The following is a 21477-nucleotide window of genomic DNA, read 5'->3' as shown; positions in this document are numbered from 1 at the left end:
CTGAAGCAAGCCTATGGGAATGAAGCAGTTCTTGAAACCTGTCAGGCACCTTCTGCGATTTTTACTGTATGTCCGCCGTTAATGTGATACATACCTGGTATTCTGTGTTGTCTTAGGTGGGCGGCATGAGTCATGAGAATCTCACCGTATGATAGTCTAGGGACAGATCGAGAAAGTCCTCAAATATTAACTGCCGCTGTTTTAGAGTAAAAATGTTGACATTTCACGCGAACATTTCCCAGATAAATTGACTCGTAAATAATTAATAAAACAAAATCTGTTTAATTATTTAGTACAAAAGGTTCTACACAGAGGCTGAATATAAAAATTCACTGTTACAGGGACTGAGTATTTCCGTAAAAATCTGAAAATATATTTCTTCTTCATGCTTCACTGCGAAATAATAAGTGTTTAGGTGCTGTAAACTCTTGTACTGAAGCTCTTTCATGAAAAGAAGAAAACAAATTAAACAGAAAAATGAAACAAAGATACAAAGGAATAAATTAGAAAAGAATAAGGAAATAAAAATAGAAACGTGAGAAGCAAGAAAGAAAGAAAGAGATCACAAAGGTACAAGCAAGACAAAGAATGAAAAATTAAAGAAGAAAATATACTAATGTTTGTGGAACTGTACCTGATCTGTGACCATGAGATTTCAGTATGGTGTGAAGCCTCCATGCGCTGCAATCAGAGCCTCTAAGCGTCATGGCATGGAATCAAAGAGGGCCTGGATATGTTCCTGGGGAATTTCCCTCCATGCAGTTTGTATGCGAGTCCACAAAGCGTCAAGAGTGAGTGCTGGAGGACCATGACGAACAAGTTGCCGACCAGCCATATTCCAGACATGTTCGATGGGCGACATGTCTGGCGAACGTTACAGGCCAGGGAAGCAGTGATACCCGTCGTTCTTCGAAGAAGACTTGCACAATCCTCGCCACATGTGGCCGGGCATTGCCCTTCTGAAATATGGCATGTGGAGTTGCCTGAAGGAGGGGCAGTACCTCGGGCTCTAAAAGCTCTCTAATGTAGCGGTTGCTATTCAGATTTCCCTGAATACGTAGGAGGCGAGATCGCATATTGTATCCAATGGCGACCCAAACCATCATACTAGGCGTTTGTCCGCTATGCCGCTCAACAATGCAGGCTCTCAGATTGCGTTCACCACGATAGCGTCTAACACGTATGTGGCTATCATTGTAGGACAAGTTGAAGCGGAACTCGTCCGAAAACACATTTTGCCACTCAGCACGCCAGTGACGGCGTTCACGTGCCCATTGCAGTCTGAGACGTTAGTGGTTTCTGGACAAAGGAAGCCGACGCAACGGCATGCGAGCCACTAGTCCAGCCCTCAAAAAACGACGACGAACCGTTGACGCAGACAGGTTCACAACCGTTGCAGTACTCCAACGCCGACTCAACACTGTGGATGAAGCTGTACGGTCCATCACGGCCATGTGGACAAGATGGTCATCTCTTGCTGTGGTCACATTACGTGGTCCAGTACCCGCTCGTCTCTGCATACGACCCTCTTCTATCCACTGGTTTCACACACGCATCACTGTCGTAGCAGCATGTCCTTTACGAGCCGAAATGTCGTAGTATCACAAACTTGCCTCCAGGAGACCAACCATTGTGCCCCGTTCGAACTCACTCACGTGGTGATATTGCGCCCTTCGACGTCGACGAGGCATACCTGCACTAGCTTTCACGTTTCCACTTCGTTTGAAAGTTCTGCACTGACTAAGCAAGGCATAACACTGACCCTCTTGCACTGACCTTACTGGTAACACAAGAGACGTCACTGTTGGGCCTATGTGTACGCCATCTCTCTGGAAACGTAATCAATTATTGGTGGTACACTGTTCTACACATCTCCCGAGTTTGGACTCGTTCGGGCCATTCTTTCTGGGTGTTGCACTTTTCACAAACAGTAGTGTATTATAAAATGTGAAAGATAGAAGAAAAAGAGAAAGTCGAAAAATCAGGAAAAAAGAAAAATGGAGAAAGAACAAAAGAAAGAAAAATTTAATAATTTAAAATTTCGATAACACTAATAGATATAAATCTGGAAACGACGACGACGACGATAATAATAATAATAATAATAATAATAATAATAATAATAATAACAATAATAATAATAATAATAATAATAATAATAATAATAACAGCTGTGATTTTTGTAGGTTATACTCCTTGTGCATTACATAGCGTGGATGTCGAAGAATAGAACGTTCCAGACATGTAGACGTCTAATTCAATGTAATCAATAAGCTTACAGTTCTAACAGAAAATTGCACAGTCCGGACCACATATAAATCATTCAATTTGATGTCGACGTCAGAGATGTGTGCACAAGCGTCACAGGAGACTGCTTATTATTCTAACAATAACGTCGCGTTACCACCTAATCAGATTCTAAGTTGTGCTGATGACGTATATGGTGCTCAGTGAGCATCTAATAGTAAAATTGCTCTTCCATCTCAACTATGACCTATTCTATAAGACGACTCCTTGTTCGATGCGATAAACTGCCCATGGGTGTCAGCAGATATTAAGGATCGAAGAGGATCTGGTCTGGGAGGACTGTCATCAAATCGTAATTGTAATTGTAATGAATTTTCTTCAATGTATGTAGATATTGTAGTCAGTTCACAACAGAAGCCTATAGGAAAATTCAGGGAGAAAGCTGAGTCTGCAAATTAATGAAACAAGAGTAAGTGATCTGGCTATGAAAACAGTGGTTTATAAGCTTTTATAAACTTAATTATATCTAAGTCAAATATTTAAAGCCTATTATTTTACCAAACATGGGACAAATATTCGTACAGAACCAGAGAGAATTAAATACAATAATCTGTGTACTTTAAGAATATGAATAAAACAAATTCAGTAAGATTCAGAATTTAAATGTACAGTTGTCAAAAAAAAAAAGTGGCCGCACTCGTGAACAGCGAATATTTTCAAAGTCCACTTCGGGTCGCGGCGATGTTACACGATGCATGTGCTTGTACAAGCAGTTCCGGAACTATGAAAGTGTTCCATATCTACGCCTCGTAGACCAGCGGTAGAGTGCTTGTTTAATGATTCAAAGGTTGTGGGTTCGGGCCTTCTTCAAGTTTTCATTTTATTTTTTAATCGTTCTTTAGCGATGTAAATGATATTCAAATTATCATTTATATTTAGTTATCGTTCTTTATGGACATCACGTTATTTATATTTTGTTATCGTTCTTTAGATATATGAATAAAATTCAAGTCATCATTTCTATTCTGTTATCGTTTTCATAACGATATGAATAATAATTATTATTATTGCATCTCCAATGGGGGTTAGCCCTATTTTACATATGTATGTTAGGGCTATAGTTTTATACACAAAAAAGATAAGCATAAAGAGAAATGGAAAAGAAAATTAAATTAGCTTACGCGATGTAAACAAAACATAAACAATCCGTAAATTAGGCATTGCGATTGCAAAACAAATATCAGTTATCAATTTGAAACATACAAAAACATTAACAACACACATACGTAACACTTCTATAACACAAATATGCAGCTTTCCGTACCATACATCATAAATTAATACACAATAGTCACACAAACACAATCAAACTATAATTACGACACTGCGACGACATCAAGCATCCCATAACTGACTCACATACATAACAAATCAAGCATCCGTTGCAACACATACACTTCAACATAGTAACCACACTTTTAAAAGTTACAAATTTGGCTCCAAGAAGAATAAATAGGGCACTGTTACTAATTACTATTCTTCTACAATTTCTTAAATACATCTGTAATAAATCTGTGAAATTCCGATATGAATAATATTCACGTTTTTTATATTGTTTTCGTTCTTTAGCGATATAAATAATATTCAAGTTATCATTTATATTCTGTTTTCCTTCATTAGCATTATAAAATAATATTCAAGTTATTTATATTGTTATTGTTCTTTCGCAACATAAATAATCTGTATTTTATGCAAGTAATTATTATAACACAAATAACCATCTTTCTTTGTAAAATAGGTTGTTTTATTTAAATAATTAAATACGTATTATATAATATCTTTTATTAATTAAACAAACCGATATTTATCATTTATATTCTGTTATTGTTCTTTAGCGATATAAAAAAACATAAATTTAATATTAGGTTTGGAAAAATCCAGTTGCATAATACTGGTATTAGTTTTTCTTTTTGTATTATTACATTATACTATCTTGAACCACAATAAAATGAAAAGGAGTAACGAGGAATTGAACCTGGGACGTTGACATCTAAATTCCGACAGTCATCCGCTGAGCTACGAGGGCAAAAGTGTGGAAACATTTTCGGAAAAATTAGCCCAATCACACTAAGATTTTCTGATGATTCGTAGAAGCTAGTCCAGGATGCGGGGGGCAAAGGCTAATTGGGATTTCCCGGTCTCTGATCGGGTCAAACATCCTGATAGAATTAATATTTAACCCTTGCCGTGACTTTCAGTGAAGTCCGGAGGGCCCAATTAGTCAAATCCACTCTCCTCATCTCCACGCTTGGGCCCCCTGGAATTTAATAAAATGCGAAAGAGATAGTGGTGTGCGGAAAGCAACGGGATGTTACCGCATTTAGGCCTATCCTTCCCAAGAAAAACTGCAAACATGAACAAAGGAAGCTTTTAATAGAAGAAGAAGAAGAAGAAGAAGAAGAAGAAGAAGAAGAAGAAGAAGAAGGATCTTCTGCGGACCTCTGGAAAAAGAACTAAGGAAGAGACTAGTGAAATGCTTTGTGTGGAGTGTTGCATTGTATGGGGAAGGAACATGGACATTACGACAAACTGAAGAGAAATGAATTGAAGCATATGAAATGTAGATGTGGAGAAGAACGGTGCGTGTGAAGTGGACAGACAGAATAAGAAATAAAATTGTGTTTGAAAAAGTGAGTGAAGAAAGACTGATGCTGAAACTGATTAGAAAGAGGAAAAGGAATTGGTTGGGTCTCTAGTTGAAAAGAATAATAGACGACATTAGGATATGTGGATCATATGCGGAGACTAAGAAGAAGGCAGAAAATAGGAAAGATTGGAGATTGCTGGGTTTGCAATGAAAGACCTGCCCATGGACAGAACACTTATGTATGTATGTTCAGAATGCCTGGAATATCGTGTCTAAAAACAGTAGCTATTTGCAAAGACTAGTCAATTCCATGCCCACTCGACTGCAAGATGATCGAGATAAGAGGAAGATAGACTAAATATTGAATTGTGACTTTTTGTTCTGTTTTTTGAACGCTTAATTGTTTGAATGTTTTAAGGCTGACGCCAGTAAATTTGTTTTGTTTATGCCACGAAAGATATTTTTATTGAGAATAAAATCTTTTTTCTTTCCATTTGCAGCCACAATATCATAATGATAAAGTCATGGCATAATATATTAATGAACCTGATGTTAATTACTAAAATAATCGTAAAAGAGAAAGGAGCCTTTATGTATAGTTTGTTTCTCTCAAAAACAGAACAAAAAAGAACATAAAAAGCACAAGGTTGTAATCGAATGCAGGACCTCATGAATAAGAGGCCTGAATGCTACCATTACGCTATCGAATAACACACAGAATACTTCAATTATAACTGTAGATATCAGGCAACGTGGTCCAACAACATGTAACATCGCCTGTCTCCGAATTGTAGCGAAGATACCCGAAGGGAACTTTGTTTCAGGAGAGCGGCCACTTATTCTTTTAACAGCTGTACATACAGTACCAGTAATATAGGAAAGATTGGAGAATGCTGGGTTTTCGATTAAAGACCTGCCTCTGGGCAGAAAACTATGAATGAATATGTAAATATATTAATGGAAAACATTAAACTAAGATACTTATAACTTCAGCAGCGAGATAATGCAATACACGTCCATGAAAACATGTTATGATAGATCGAAGTCAATATATATATTTTTTGTTATATACTGAAAAATTTGCCTTCAGTGACTTGGCCGGTTTTGATCTATATACACATACACACTAAATATGGGAAATGCCTGTTATTATTCGGTTGAGAAGCTATTGTCATCCTGTCTGCTCTCAAAAAAGCTGAAAGTTAGAATTTATGAAACAGTTATATTACCGGTTGTTCTGCGTGGCTGTGAAACTTGGACTCTCACTTTGAGAGAGGAACAGAGATTAAGGGTGTTTGAGAATAAGGCACTTAGGAAAATATCTGAGGCTAAGAAGAAGTTACAGGAAAATGGAGAAAGTTACATAGCGCAGAACTGCATGCATTGCATTCTTCACCTGACATAATTAGGAACATTAAATCCAGACGTTTGAGATGGCCAGGGCATGTAGCACGTATAGGCGAATTCAAAAATACATATACAGTCTTAGTTGGGACCCGGAGGGAAAAAGACCTTTGGGGAGGCTGAAACGTAGATGGGAGGATAATATTAAAATGGATTTGAGGGAGGTAGGATATGATTGTAGAGACTGAATTAATCTTACTCAGGAATTCAGGATAGGGACAAATGGCAGGCTTATGTGAGGGCGACAATGAACCTGCAGGTTCTTTGAAACCCATAAGTGAGCACACACACACACACACACACACACACAGATATATATATATATATATATATATATATATATATATATATATATATACCGCTCAGCTATGCTGAAGTGCAATCACGGATATTACGAGATGATCAGAACAGTGTTTAGCACAGGGTCGGTGTACATTTTGAACACTTACTATGAAGAGTGTACGTACATAAACAATATACAGCATTTCTCAGAAGATACCATTTTTGTTGCTTTGTGAATAAACAATAAAAGTTAGAAAAAAAGGTTTCAGTAAAAGTTGTTTCTTTTCAAAAGTAGTTTCCATGGTACTTTCAATGATCTATGTCCTCATTTGAAATTTCGAAGTTGACCACAGGTACCCCTACTTCCGGTTTGTTATGGGAAATGGCACTACCACCAATAGATTCTTTACATAGATTTTGATTATCAAAATTTTTTTATGAACAACCAGGATCACATAGTTTTCCAGAAAAAAGGCTGATACGGGTGGTCTGAAACACCTGGGGGGGGGGGGGGGTCGTGCATGTGTGTGTGTGTGTGTGCGTGCATGCGTGCGTGCGTGGAAGCGATATAACCCTCCACATTGAAAGGAGGGATAGATTACCTGCCGGTAACTATAACAGAATATCGAGAGACGCCTATAGAATCACATGGTATAAGACATTACTTTATTTTTAATCTGGCCCCACTAGCCTAGAACTCACGAGCCGCCACTGGCTAACACCCACACATATAACAACATGTGATACTTCCTGAAGAACTTGTTGTTGTTTAGTCAACTGTTCGAAGACAATAAGGCATTACTCATGAGGCAACTAGGCCAGGAGATAATGGGGTAGGATGGCCAGTTCCTTTCCCCCCTCTGAAGAACTTATGTCCCCAAATATTGGAAGTATTTCAAAGCTTTTGTTCATTATGAAATAGCACCACACAATGCTGTCAAAATTTATTTTCCCAGTGTAAAGATTACAGAATGTAAATTTCACTTAGGACAGAGGCTCAGGAAAATTTAAGATACAGTATATCAAACCAGGAGCTCAGAAACAAAACATCTAAGGTTTGAAAGTGGTTAAAATCTTTTATATTTTGGTCTTTCCTATTTACCAATATCAGAGGTATGAGATGTTTTTGCAGAACTAATATCAGAGACCAGAGTGTTGTGGCCAGTGCTACCGGCTATGTTTAAGTTCTGACACCAAATTATTGTAGCTCTACTTATTAAAGCACACACTATTTAAATCAGGATAATCAGGAAAGTAATGGTCGAGCTATTATCTTAGATCGGTACTGGGTTTACAAGAACAGGATCACAGGTTAGGTCAGGCATGAAGAATTGCTTCATAACTACATTATGTAATAAAGACAGCCGAAAAACCAGAATATGTAGTTTCATGTTGAATTGCCGAGAAATACGTAAAATATGTACGTAAAAATATGTGATGTTTAATTTGAATATATATTGTGTCCCAGAAATTCCATCTGCTTCTTCAAGTTATGCTGTAGGATACTTACATAGCTCACGTATTTTGTTGGATGCATTTTGAAGGAATATCAGGGGTGATGAAAGTTATATTCAATTAAGATTTATTTTCTTTTTAGTACCAAAAGCCTATAAGTAACATGTTACCCATCCCTAATGATATGATTTTGGTTGCCTATTCGAATAATGTTGACGGTATTTCTGGGACATTCTGTATATCAAAGACACTAAATTTTAACATATTAAAGACTTCGCTGAAAAGGAAATGGACTTATGTAAATATGACCGCCATTTTGTTCTTCAGTTATTAGTAGCTTTGTTTCCGGGCTCTATACAACATGGAGAAGAAAATCCTGAAAATATTTTAAATCTTCTGGTGCCATGTCAAATTTCCTGCTGCATTCATAACAATATTGAATAAGACCAATGTGCTTGAGACAGAAGTTCACTCTTTAATAACATCTCTTGTTAATAGATCCAACAGATAGATTCCCCTTTTCTCGTCTTCCCCTGCTGATAGAACTAATTGCAAATCTGAAGCATTGGATGTTTCTACATCTGTAACATTGTATAAAGTCCAGTTCCAGAGAATTACTCTCGATTTCATATCATACAGCCAGGTTTCCTATTCTTTGCTTTTCCCGATGGGGTTCATATGTAGCTCTGGAATATTGGATGCTTCAACACCTTTGACACAGTACAAAAGCCACGTTGAAAACTGAATATCTTAAATCATACTTAGTTCACTGTAATACTGGCTGAAAATGATGGACACTTCTAATTGAATAATAATAAATTAATGAACGGAAACATGAATGTCCCTCTGTCCATCACAAATTTCATTTAGCGTGAAAAGCTGATGCACTAGTCATAATAATCTTCATGTTGTTCCTGAATGCTTGGTATATCGAACTTTTTCCATTACAGTCATATCTGATTTCTTTACAGCATTGTGGTTGATGACGTGGATGCAGGCCAGGAACCAGAGCTCGAACCTGAACCAGAAGTGAGTGCGGCAGAAACTGTCCATGCATCTACAACAGATAATTCCACAGGCGCCAATAAAGAAGAGTCAGATGCTCGCATAAAACAAATTCAGGTAAATAAGAAAGTAAAACAAGATTTACTATAATATCATTCCATAACAATATGCTACTGGTACATAATAATTAAAATGGGGATATTTTGTACCGGTAACAGTTTTTTTTTTTAATATCAAGAATATTTTAAATTGATAAGGTTTCCTTATTCTATGAAATAAAAGGTACATATTCTGGCCATGCAAGGCTGTATTTATTCAAATTTGATCATTAATAAAATAGATAAAGGAAATAAATCTGTCACAGTTTCACCTCATAGTATGGGGTTACTTTATGATACCAAATGTTTCATTGCTAACACACAGTCAGAGCTTGGTGCCACAAAATTACAAATGATAATGAATTTCAGCAAAAACTTTTTATAACTAACATTTCCTGCTCTCAAAACATGTATGGGTCAAAAGTTTTATTTCCACCACTTCAAAAATTTCTCTTTAAGAAATTTGTTTAGAAATTGCAATTTTCTTAATTACATTTGAGAAATTGTACTAATTTTGTCCTTCTGTGATGGGCGATTCCAGTACATGAATTTACATCTTTCCATCACACTAACATGAAAGCCATTGGCATGGCTCAGTTGATTAAGGAGCTTGCCTGCCTGTCTGAAGTTGCACTCGGGCATGGATTCGATCCCCGCTTGGGCTGATTACCTGGTAGGGATTTTTTCCGAGGTTTTCCCCAACCTTAAGGTGAATGCCAGATTGGCGAATGCTCGGCCTCATCTCACCAAAAAACATCTTGCTATCACCAATCACATTGACGCTAAACAACCCAGTAGTTGATACAGCGTCATTAAATAACAAACAAAAAAAAAAAAACTAACATGAACTCCATCTTCATTTGGGTTACCTTCCTTGGATAGAAAGTGCCTTCATAATATTATAGTAATAACAAAGTCACCAGTTTTTAACACACAAATGTCGTCATCTTGATCATTTATTTCCATTTCCTTCAGGAACTGAGCCGTCGTTGTCGTAATAATAATAATAATAATAATAATAATAATAATAATAATCATCATCATCATCATCATCATCATCATCATCACTGAACTTGGTTACTAGTACTGACATCTGATTCCATGCAGGGAACATCCTCACAAGTAGTGTTGCTGCTTTCAATTGTCCTGTCCTTTGAACTTTGTTGTATCTTCTTCCTTGCATTTGGTTCCTTGATCTGTCACACTGGTAATCTCAGCAGACGTCAATGGTTGTGGTTATCTGTGTCAACCTCAGGAGCTGATGGCTGAACATTGGTAAGCTCAACCTCAACAGTCTGAACATCTGAAGCACTTATGCTTTTACTAAATAGTTCACCTCTTTCGCTTTACTTTAGTGACATCGTTTCTTTTGGCACTAAAATGTTCCAGGCAGCTTGCACTTGCTGCTCCATGCTTCTCATTTTCACTTCTGATACGATGGCAGCCTATTAAGAACTTCATTTCTATTTAGTAAATAAATCCCTGTCTTCCATAATCCTGACACAAGATTCTGTAATCTGTTCTTAAGAGCATCCATTATACATGGTACACTGATACACCTACTTACCATTTGACTTTCCTTCCATTTCTGCAAACAATCTCACTATTTACCTTCAATTGAGCGGAAGTATGCCACATCAAGGAGCTGAAGCAGGTATATGGAGTTTGGGGGAAGAGCAATCAATTTTATTTGGTTATTTTCACATGCATCCAACTAACGTGGGAATGAGGTTGTCTCTAATGACTGCCTTTATCCCATCTTACTTTGTCAATACTGGCAGCAAAATAGTCATAAACCGATCCTCACAGATACGGTAGGCAAACCATCCTACTGGAGTTGTGTTACAATGTGCACCTTCAGTCCATTCCACATGCATTCTCTCAGCTTTTAATTAACAGAGATGGGTACTATGGTGCCTTGAGCATTACCACAGATCATCAGAGACCTGTATGCCTTCGATGAGTTTCTAATTTGTTCAGGATATTTTGTGCCTCACTTTGTTATTTACCTTAGTGTTACCTGGGTCATTAGACAAATTAGTTTCATTCATCATAGTTCCATATGTTTGATGGAGATAATCCCTCTAATTCCTATTCTAGATTATCAAGGAATTTATTAATTACCTTTTCATTACTAGCCAGCTCTAGAGTATGTTATATTTCTTTCTCTTTGCTGTATTATGATATTTTTTAGTTTCCTTAGAAAGGATTGAGCTCAATCTTTGTTCCGAAAATATGTCACATTCTTTCCTACACATTCCAAGTGTGCCTCAAATTAAAGAATTGAAATGGGTCGGGCCTTTTCAGACCCATGCACATAGGCTACATAAGTGGACCATTGCGCTCCAAATAACTAGAAAGTTCACTGTTCAAAGGTTCCTTGAGGACCAGGATTATTCTCGGGTCCGCTTTCCTTATAATCCTCTGGTCCCAGTCGATCTGAGTCCGAGAGGACATATCTGATTGTGGACAAAGGCTTACAATCACATAATTTAATATGTGGCGAGAAGATTCCACTTCTCTTCCACATTTCCTCATGTGGAGTCTGTAGTCAGTCCCATCACATGCAGGACGCAGGTGTTTCCTTAGAGTGTTGTGTCCTATTACTAGACCCACTATACCTCTAAGTTGTGCACGGTTAAAGGATAAGAGTATCCTACCGATTTTTCTGCTACGACCCCCTATCAATGTTCGAGCTTGCCTATCGTTAGTGAGATTTCTCCACAGTGTGCCATGCTGGTGAATCACCCATTGCGTGATTTCCCATCTGGCCCTCCATGGAGTGATATCAAGAACAGGTACTGGCCCCATAAAGATATTTGCTGAACCCTTCCTTGCCAACCTATTGGCAATTTCATTACTTCTGATCTCCAATGTCCTGGTATCCAATACAGTGTTACAGGACATCGGGAACAGAGAAGATCCAGTGACCTCTAGCATTGCCATACCAATTTGAACATTGTTTTGACAGCACTTAATGTCTTTAAAGTTACCTGGCTATCAGAACATATACAAATCCGACCTTTGAGCTAAGAAATTTCTAATAAATGATAAGCACAGACCAAAATAGCAAATATTTCGGCCTGGAACAACATAGTGTAGCAACCCAGAGGATAAGATAGCCTCGTCTTGGGCTCATGGATGTCAGCCCAGGTCCCTCATCAGTCTTGGAGCTATATCCGTATATTAGATCAGCCCCTTGATGTGGTTAGGAGTCAGTGGATTACGAATCCATTTTTGCCTGGGTGGAAAAACAACAATATATTTATAAAGGACAAAATTATATTAAGCTGATGCATAAGTTCGTAGAATTTTTGTTTGCCAACACAACATAGCTTGTTACGAGATTATCATTTCTCATTTGTTAGAGTATTGTACTTGTACATAGACTCTGAATTTTGCGAATTTCAAGAAAGTTTGTGCTATTTATGGGCTAAAGAAGACCGGGTGTCGATGGAAAAAAAGAACACTTCCAACATAGTCTTCTGTTGAGTTAAATGGAGGAGCAAAGGCCGGAGACAGCTCGAAAATTTGTGCCCTGTATGAGGAGAAGTCATAGGAAAAAGCACTGCAAGAAAATGGTTCTGTCGTTTCAAAGAGGGACACTTTGACGTGAGTGATTTGCCATGTTCAGGAAGATTATCAGGCTTTGATGATACCTTCTCAATGCTTTAATCCATGATGATCCACCGAGAACTGGCAGATGTGATGAATTGTGACCAGTCAACCATTGTGCGACATTCACATTTCATGGGCAAGGTTAAAAAATCGGGTGTATAGATACTGCACACTTTAAGTGAAAACAACAGAAATCAACCGGTGGCCTTTTGTGCTTCTCTGCTCGCTCGTCGTTGGTTAGCTCGACTATTCTTATTACTATGAAATACATATGATATTTCCATGCAGGAATTCTGCATTACCATTATGGTGAATAATAGGTAGAACAGAGAAAAATTCTTTCTGGCACCAGGATTCGAACCTGGGTTTTCAGCTTTACGTGCTGACGCCTTATCCACTAAACCGGGTTCGAACCCCAGTGCTGGAGAGAATTTTTCTCTGTTTAACCTATTTTTCACCATATGCTAATGCAGAATTCCTGCACGGAAATATTGTGTGTACTTCAGTACATATAGTAATATGATAAACATAAGTAATCACTTCATGATTCAAGACGGCACCATGTTCCGTCGGATCCCAGCCACTTAAATCACTCGTAATGAGTGCACCTCTGTACATAGTGCTAGACATTGTGCCACTGTCGCATATTCTGTGACACAATACATGAGAGTAGGCCACCAAAAGGGGAACAGAGAGGTAGAACTTAAACTGAGAGGGATTCAATCCAGCATCGGAATTTCAATCCGGTATGGCTTAGTGGATAAGGCATTAGCACGTAAAGCTGAAAAACCGGGTTCGAATCCCTGTGCCAGAGAGAATTTTTCTCCGTTCTACCTATTCTTCATTGACCATTCTTATCCAAGATTATTGTTGACGAAAAATGGTGCCTTTATATCAACATCAAAAAAAGAAAGGAATGGCTGAGTCCTAATAAAAAAGCAACACACTGTACAAAAGTTATGTCCATCCACAAAAGATGATGTTATACATCTGGTGGGATAAAGAAGGCACCGTGTATTACTAATTAGCTTCCCAGGAATGTAACCATAATTTCTGGCATTTACTGCCAACAACGCAGATGCCTTGTGGCCGCAAATGAAGGAAAATGACTGGAAAGACTGCATAAAGTGCTGCTGCAACATGATAATGCACGTCTGCACTCTGCTAACATGACGAAAGCAGCTATCCATGAGCTTGGTTGGGAGGTAATTTCACATCCCCCATATTCTTCCGATTTCCACTTTTTCTGCTCTATTCAATTCAAGATTCAAGAAAATTTCTTCAATAACGAAGATGCTTTACAAACTTAGCTTGACTATTTCTTTAATTCCAAACTAGTAGATTTTATCAGACATGGAATCGAAAAACTACCCCAGCATTGGCAGGTAGTCATAGATAATGTAGGGGAATATATTACTGATTAATTTCTGTCTTCTATAACGTCTCAAAAAAACTTTTTTCACAACGAGAAAACACTACGAACTTTTGCATCAACCCAAAATTTAGACCTCATAAAGTTACAACCCATCGCGAGAATTGGCTGCAACTTCTTAAGCCTTGTGATGGCTGTGAAATGTCCTTTAAGTAGGCCTTGACAATACACCTTAAGTCTAAGAATATGATAGGAAATCCAAATGATGCCATAGCGACAGAATATGCAGCAAATCTTCTTTCCTCGTCTTCATCCAGAGCAATCTGGCAACCATGCTTTTTCTTATATTTATCATGTAATTTCAACCGTAAGATATTACTATGTACCCATACCTAAGAACAAAAAAACCTATATTAAACCTACACTATTATATGGAAGTGAAACTTTGATCACTGATCTTGCATAAATTAGAAATAACTCAAAATAACTCTCAACTTATAACATGTGCAACCAAATCTACTCCCATAACTGTATTAAATAATGCAATAGCCCAACAGGTTAATAAATAAGCCCTGTTACAATATGAAAAATTAATAAGCTGGTTAAATTATTATCAGGATAGAGAAAGAAACCTTAAAACCCAATTTGGCTTCATACAGAAAGCTATCCAGCTACAACAATATAATTCAAATCAAAAGCCAGAAAAACTTATCTTACCAATATCACCCATGGAAGATATAGATATCATTCATAACAAATTTAATTGAACATGTCCTAAAAAAGCAATAAGACTACTAATTAATTAAAACAAATTCCATTGGAAATGATTCACAGTAAATATTTATATAGATGGATCTAGACTGGAAGTAGAGGATGGAGCTGGAGGTGGAATTTACTCAAAATTATTTAGCTCCTAGTCGCAGTTGGGGAAAAACTCCACCCACTTTGATGGTGAAATTCAGGCAATAGAGATGGCACTAACACATATTCTCTACAGAATAAATTCATTTCAGTGCATAGTTATTTTAAGTGACTCAATTTCGGCTATACAAGCAATAGCAACAAATAATTCTCCAATCTCCAGTAAAGTGTTAGAAATAAAAAAAAAAGAGTATCAGATTTAAGAACAAAAATAATTACTGTAATTATAATAAAACAAACAGCCTACAGTGAAGTAGGCGAATTGTTTCAAAACCGAATTACCAGTATATCTCACTTTCTGCTCTCTGACAAATTGACATCACCTTTGCCTTTATCTTTCTTATAGCTTCCTGAAGAGTTTCTTCACCTTTATTCCTGTATGACCTCATACTTCTCTGGTATATTTAAGATTAATGCCAGATTCTACGGAAAAAAAGAAAACTTTTAAATTAGTCTGTAAAATATAATAGGGTGGAAAAGTCGTACAGTAACTTGCAAGTTTTAAGTTAAATTCAAATATTATGTCTGAGAAAACTTATATTAAATGCTACAACAACATCAACATCCATATAATTTGATTAACATATCTTTAGCAATGTGACAATCTCATACAACCAGCTGATATTCTGGAGGGAATATCATACAAATTCACAAGTCAGCAGTACTACCTAGCTTCGAAAACATATACTTCGCACGAAAACATGACGACCTTCCCTCATCCCCTTCACCAGTTAACTGCAGGCACGCGCAAGGGATAAACCCTTAGCCGAGTTGCCAATTCTTGAAGTCATTGTGATTTGCGAACGTTTTTCAAACTGTGTTTCGTGAAACCGTGATTTTCAGAAAGACTCTATTATCTTTGTAAATATACCTTAATTTATAATTACTAAAACAAAATTGGTATAAAAATGAACAAACTTATTTTAAAAACACTTTATATTTATATTTTCATTAACATGTTTTGCCTAAATAAACAAAAAATGCAGACTTCTATAATAAGTGTTAAATTCTCATGTTATTGAAGTTCCAGAATTTTATACTTAATTAAGAATGTTGCGCCGGTAAAATTTTCTGAAACTGTGATCATTGAATAGTTATAGAATTTATAGTACAAAAGAGTAAAGTTAGATTTTATCAGCTTCGCCTTGGGTGATAATTTCCACGAACGCATAAAATCTGTTTACTCTAGTATGCTATACAATATTTTATTCATTACTGGTATGTAAATTTAATTTTAAATTGTAGGGCTTTTCTTTGTACTGTGTTGTTGGCGAAGAAGTTCATATATATTCATTTTACTATTGCTAATATGTTGGTTGTCATGTAGAGTGATTTAAAAGCATTTAATTCACTGCTGTAAGTTAGAAAACTTTTAAGCACTGCTGTGAATAATGTCATTATTTAGGTTGCTAAGGACGGTGTTGTTGTTGGCGATATCTCTTTCGCATGCTGTTTACATACTGTTCGGCAAAGTAAATCACGTATAAAATCGTCTATCTTACCGAATTCTGTTTTAATTTGTTTATTTTCTCTTTAGTTGGTGAACCGTAATTATTAATTTCTATGCCCATATATCCAACTCCGCCAGTTGCGTCCGATGTTAAGTGATTAAGATTTATACTTATTAAACTACCTGAACTTTCGATTACTTTATGGATAGAATTTCTAACGTTAGACACAATTTTAACACTTTGTTTTCTTAGCTACGCTCCTCTGCAAATAAGATATTCTGTTTTCTCGACGGTGTTATTTGTTGTTCTTGTCGTGATGGTCCTGGATCTTCAGGTGTATCAGGAGGCCTGGCTGCGGATCATCTGCTCCAACACTCATTAATCATGGCCGGAATAAATTAGACATATTGAAGCGCACAACGGTATAAAACAACACGTCGACAAAGACACTGAGAATGGATGAGACCCAACAGGTAGAGGCAATGACTACTAGATTTGGCAATGCTGGGATCTATTGTATTTCTGCCACTCAGCTAGGGGTTGAGTAGAGGATGGGGGTTTATGAGAGATTACCAATTCCAAGAAGAGAGGCCGTCATGTTTCCGAGCCAAGTATACTCTAAGGTGGCTGCGTAGATTATGGAGGGAATTTCAAAAGTTTAAAAATGAACGACTGTCACAATGTCACACCCTGCCACAAAGTATCCCCCTTTATTCATTGACGATACTTTGACAATACCAGAAAGAGTGAATAGAATAAGGTTTTTCAAAAGTAAAAAGACACACATGTCAGTGTCTTTTCTTTTTGGTGCCAAATTCAACATATAGTGCCTGTGAAACTACCATACACCTTGGTGTTTGCATACAAACTATGGCATTATCCTTTTTTTGACACCCCAACTGTTGCTTCTGGGCACACACAATAGCAGCATGCTTTAGTGCAAGTATAGATTAGGAACAGTCAACACTGCTACAGAGTTAGAGTATAAATTCCCTGGTCTCCCAGTTCTATGTAGAAAAACAATATTAAATTTAGTGAATAGGTTCAATGAAGCAGGCTCTGTGAATAATGTGATGTGAATTATGTGTCACACAAGATGGGCAACACTTCCAGCAGGTCAATGTTATTAATACACAACAACATGTAAACTTTAATTTGGAGAAACACCATGAGTTTGCAATGCAAGCAGCAGCAGTAGCAAGGGTGGGAGGGGATTTGCAGTTAGCTGGCTGACAGAAACACTAGGAACATTCACTGGGACTGATCATTCCCAATATTATTTTTTATTTACGAAAATTGTAATTAAAAATTATACATCTCTGGTTGAGGTTCTGGCTGATATATATGGTAAATCTATTATCAGGCAGTACATCTCACTTGATGATATATGTCAGAAGAAAAACAATTGTTTTTATACATCTGAAGTCTGATTAGTGAAATATATTACTAGTCAGCGATGTATGCAATGAAGGGGGAAAGGAACTGGCCAACCTACACCATTATCTCCTGGCTGTATGTAATAATTTCTTTTTGCCAAACATTTTCCTGTCAATACTGACTGCGAGCAATGTCTTATTTGTCAGTTTATTCAACATAATGCAGGAGATCATGAGGAAAATCATATGACAGTTCTCAAGTGAAGTGGCATTGTGTGTCTTTATTTCAAATAAAGAACCATTACTTTTTTACCAAAATTGATTGTTTTAGGTGCATCATTCCTGCATTAATTGACTTTACACATCACACATTATATCTTACTGTTGATTGGAAGTGGTTGGTACATACTGCACATGCATTACACTAATTTTTATATTGTAGCTGCAATACATAAGTTGTATCAGATGATTCAAGATACACAGCGAGATGTGTACATATACTGTATAAACAAAATCCGGAAAAATTGCTGTTCATAGACAGCATGCCCAAAACCACTTTTTCTATATCAGAGGCAGACATATGTTCAGTTTCCCATGTAACAATTCCAATGTGCTATTACTGCATATGCTTGTGGAATTTGCGTACCTTAATTTTTTAACGATTATTTCGAATTTTGTTTTTCTCTACATATTATAAACACCAACATCAAGGGAGCATTGATCAACTATCATTTGATTATCTACTATGATCTCATTAATTTTATTATAGACTATTGACTAGATTATTGTATATTCATTATGATTACAATAAATTTAATAATTGCTAAATAAAGATTATGAAAACTTTTTATCGCAACAAGATTTGAATAAAATATTGACACAATTTACCATATTCTGAATCATATTAGAATAACATGCACAAATTTCGCGAGCAAATACAGTATTACTTTCAGCACTACAATGTTACCAATAATTCTCTTTCTTGCAGGTGGAGGCAGAGAGTCGTAAAAATGAATTTGCCAAACTCTTGGAAGAGCATGCGCAAGTTATCAAAGAACTCAAGCAGATGGAAGACGACCCGCCATCTGGAGCAGTTTCAGGACCAACAGAAGCATGATTATTAACCCTTCATAAAAGTCCATTACAACCAAAGAACTTCACACCATGTAGTATGGAAGGAGCTGACCATCAAAAGTGTTTGGATCAAGCCAATCAAGCTGGTGCCATCCAGATCAGAGAGTCTCAGTTTGCCAAAAGAAGAAAAATGTGCGTTGTTCTACGGAAAAAGTTGCTCATTCAATTGAAAAGACTGTTTAAGCCCATGTTCAGCAACTGATTTCAGATCACGAACTCTGTACCCAGTACATTTGTCACTGATGATGGGTATTTACAGAACAGGCAGTTTTATATGTGTATGTACGTATTATCTGTGTATACTTTTGTATATACACACATAATACTCTGTCACAATTACATGTGTCTTAGTCCGTGTATACATTTATTATTAATTAATAGAAAACTAATGAAACTGTACAATTTCATTTAAATAATTTTCAAATCCCATACAAATCCAAGATTAAAACCCAATGTGGTACTTACGTTGCATAGTTTGAATACATTTATACCAAATTTAAAAAAAAATAATCTATTCATTATTTAATTACGAAATGTCCTCCATTTGTAACATATATATTTTTTAACAGTTTCATCATTCATGCATACTATTCCTAGTCTTCTGTTTTCAAAATGGGGATCTTTCATCTGAGCAAAAAGTTTTCTTTTTATACTTCCTGTATGTTTCATTTGTATAATACTTCTTCAAATAAATGACCAATTTGCTCCAAAGAAAAGGCGTGATTCTGTATGTATGTATGTTAATTATTATAGCATTAGTTCTATTTTTATTTAGAATACAGATCTTTCCATTAAACGATCTCTTGCTTGCATAAAAGACAGCTAACAAGTTCTAACATGTTTTCGAATAAAAATTAAATAAAGTCACAATATGTTTCTAATATAAAATATGCAAATCAATTCAGATACATGATCTTTGTCTCTTAGTCCAATTTCTCTAAGAATCTTAATAATGCTTTTGTGGATAACCTGGTTGTACATAGAATTGTGTAGCTTTGATATCAACATTGTCCATAAATGCAGTGTGCTGTGAATATTTTAAATCCAGCTACATTTATTTAATGATACTTCTCAAATTTCTATGTGTTGCCATGTATCAACAAACTGCATGAATATTACATGTCCTGTGAATCAAGGATATTACACATGAATGATAAGATGAACAATCCACAGAATATTAGGCATTTTGCCTAACATATTTTTATGTAATGTGATTGTATTTATCATATGTACAGCTAGTGAAGTTTTGAAGAAATAAAATATAGTAGGGCTATAAACTGCTTTTAAGTGAGAAAATTTAGTCACTGTTGCCTAATGTCACTTAAAATCATAAATAACATTATTACTGTCATTGTTCTGCTGATGCTACTATTACGACTACATAAATTTGACAATATTTTGCAATACTAGACATTATCAGAGTTGTTAAAATTACCCTATTTCAGTAAAAATATAGGACTGTTCTAGTATTATCTGTAAATAGCATATAACTTTTAGAATGTGTGTAACTTTTATATGAAAATTCATTATGTAACAAAATAAAAAGTATTATATTTGACTAAGTATATACGAGAAGTTGTATCATCTATTTCATAAAGGTAAAATAATATTCACCAAAATGGATACCTCATTTCCTGACTTCATGAAAGTTCCCTCAAATAAAGTTCATAGTAACTACACAATAAGGAATTTAGAAAATAAAATTGATATTATGAAATTTTATAGGAATAACATGGTTCAATAAAACTTACGTCATTTAATATACAGATATAACTTTAAATATTTTGTTAATCATAATCACTATTATTTATAAAAATTCAATTACTTTTCTTCTATGAAGGCACTATAAGGAACTTCTTTGACCTATTCAAAGATATGAGAGCAAAAATTAATGAGCGATAGACTGTGAATGCATGTATTTATGCAGCACAAGAAGAATTTTATTATTATAATTTTGAGTTTTCAACCTGTGTTCAGATTTAATATCTGAGAGAGCCAGGCAACAGATCCAAGAGGTTGAGGGATTCCTCTTCATATCATGATTAATTTTACACTGATGGTAGCTGCAGTAGTTTATAAATGTTTGAGGTAGTAAGTCTCAATAAAAGGTTGAAAACCAGAAATAATTATTCTGGACACAATCACCTTGAAAGCTCAGAATTCCAATATGTACGCAATGGTTTAAATTTGAGACTTTATACATTATATAAAAATCCATATTTTACTAATGTTAAAAGTTTTATTTCACATACATCCATTTGAACTCAAAGTTAATTAAAAGTTGTTAGATCTTTATAAATACCCGTAATACAATCAAAAATATTTGACAAGTAGACCTACGTATTATGGTACTACGTACACAATGTAATACACCAACACAGAACTTCTAGGAGTTGATGAGGGAACTATTACAAGTGTTTCAAACAAAACCAAACATGGTCATCTTGTCGCTGTTTTCAACGCACAA

The 21477-nt window shown here is 35.9% G+C and overlaps 1 protein-coding gene across 3 annotated transcripts in view; it reads left to right on the top strand.

Annotated features, from left to right (window-relative positions):
• The window catches only part of LOC138692600 (uncharacterized), a 304959-nt gene extending 284384 nt beyond the window's left edge, over positions 1-20575 (top strand). For all 3 annotated transcript variants that reach the window (XM_069815616.1, XM_069815614.1, XM_069815615.1), the window contains 2 exons: positions 9007-9157; positions 18865-20575. In XM_069815616.1, the coding sequence (XP_069671717.1) occupies positions 9007-9157; positions 18865-18993 (280 nt within the window). In that variant the 3' untranslated portion in view covers positions 18994-20575. The remainder of the gene's footprint in view (positions 1-9006; positions 9158-18864) is intronic.
• The last annotated feature ends 902 nt before the right edge of the window (positions 20576-21477 follow it).

The sequence above is a fragment of the Periplaneta americana genome, chromosome 17 (genome assembly GCF_040183065.1).
Source record: "Periplaneta americana isolate PAMFEO1 chromosome 17, P.americana_PAMFEO1_priV1, whole genome shotgun sequence".
NCBI lineage: Eukaryota > Metazoa > Arthropoda > Insecta > Blattodea > Blattidae > Periplaneta > Periplaneta americana.
The sequence above is the reverse complement of the archived record's forward strand: the minus strand, read 5'-3'. Positions and strand labels throughout refer to the sequence as shown.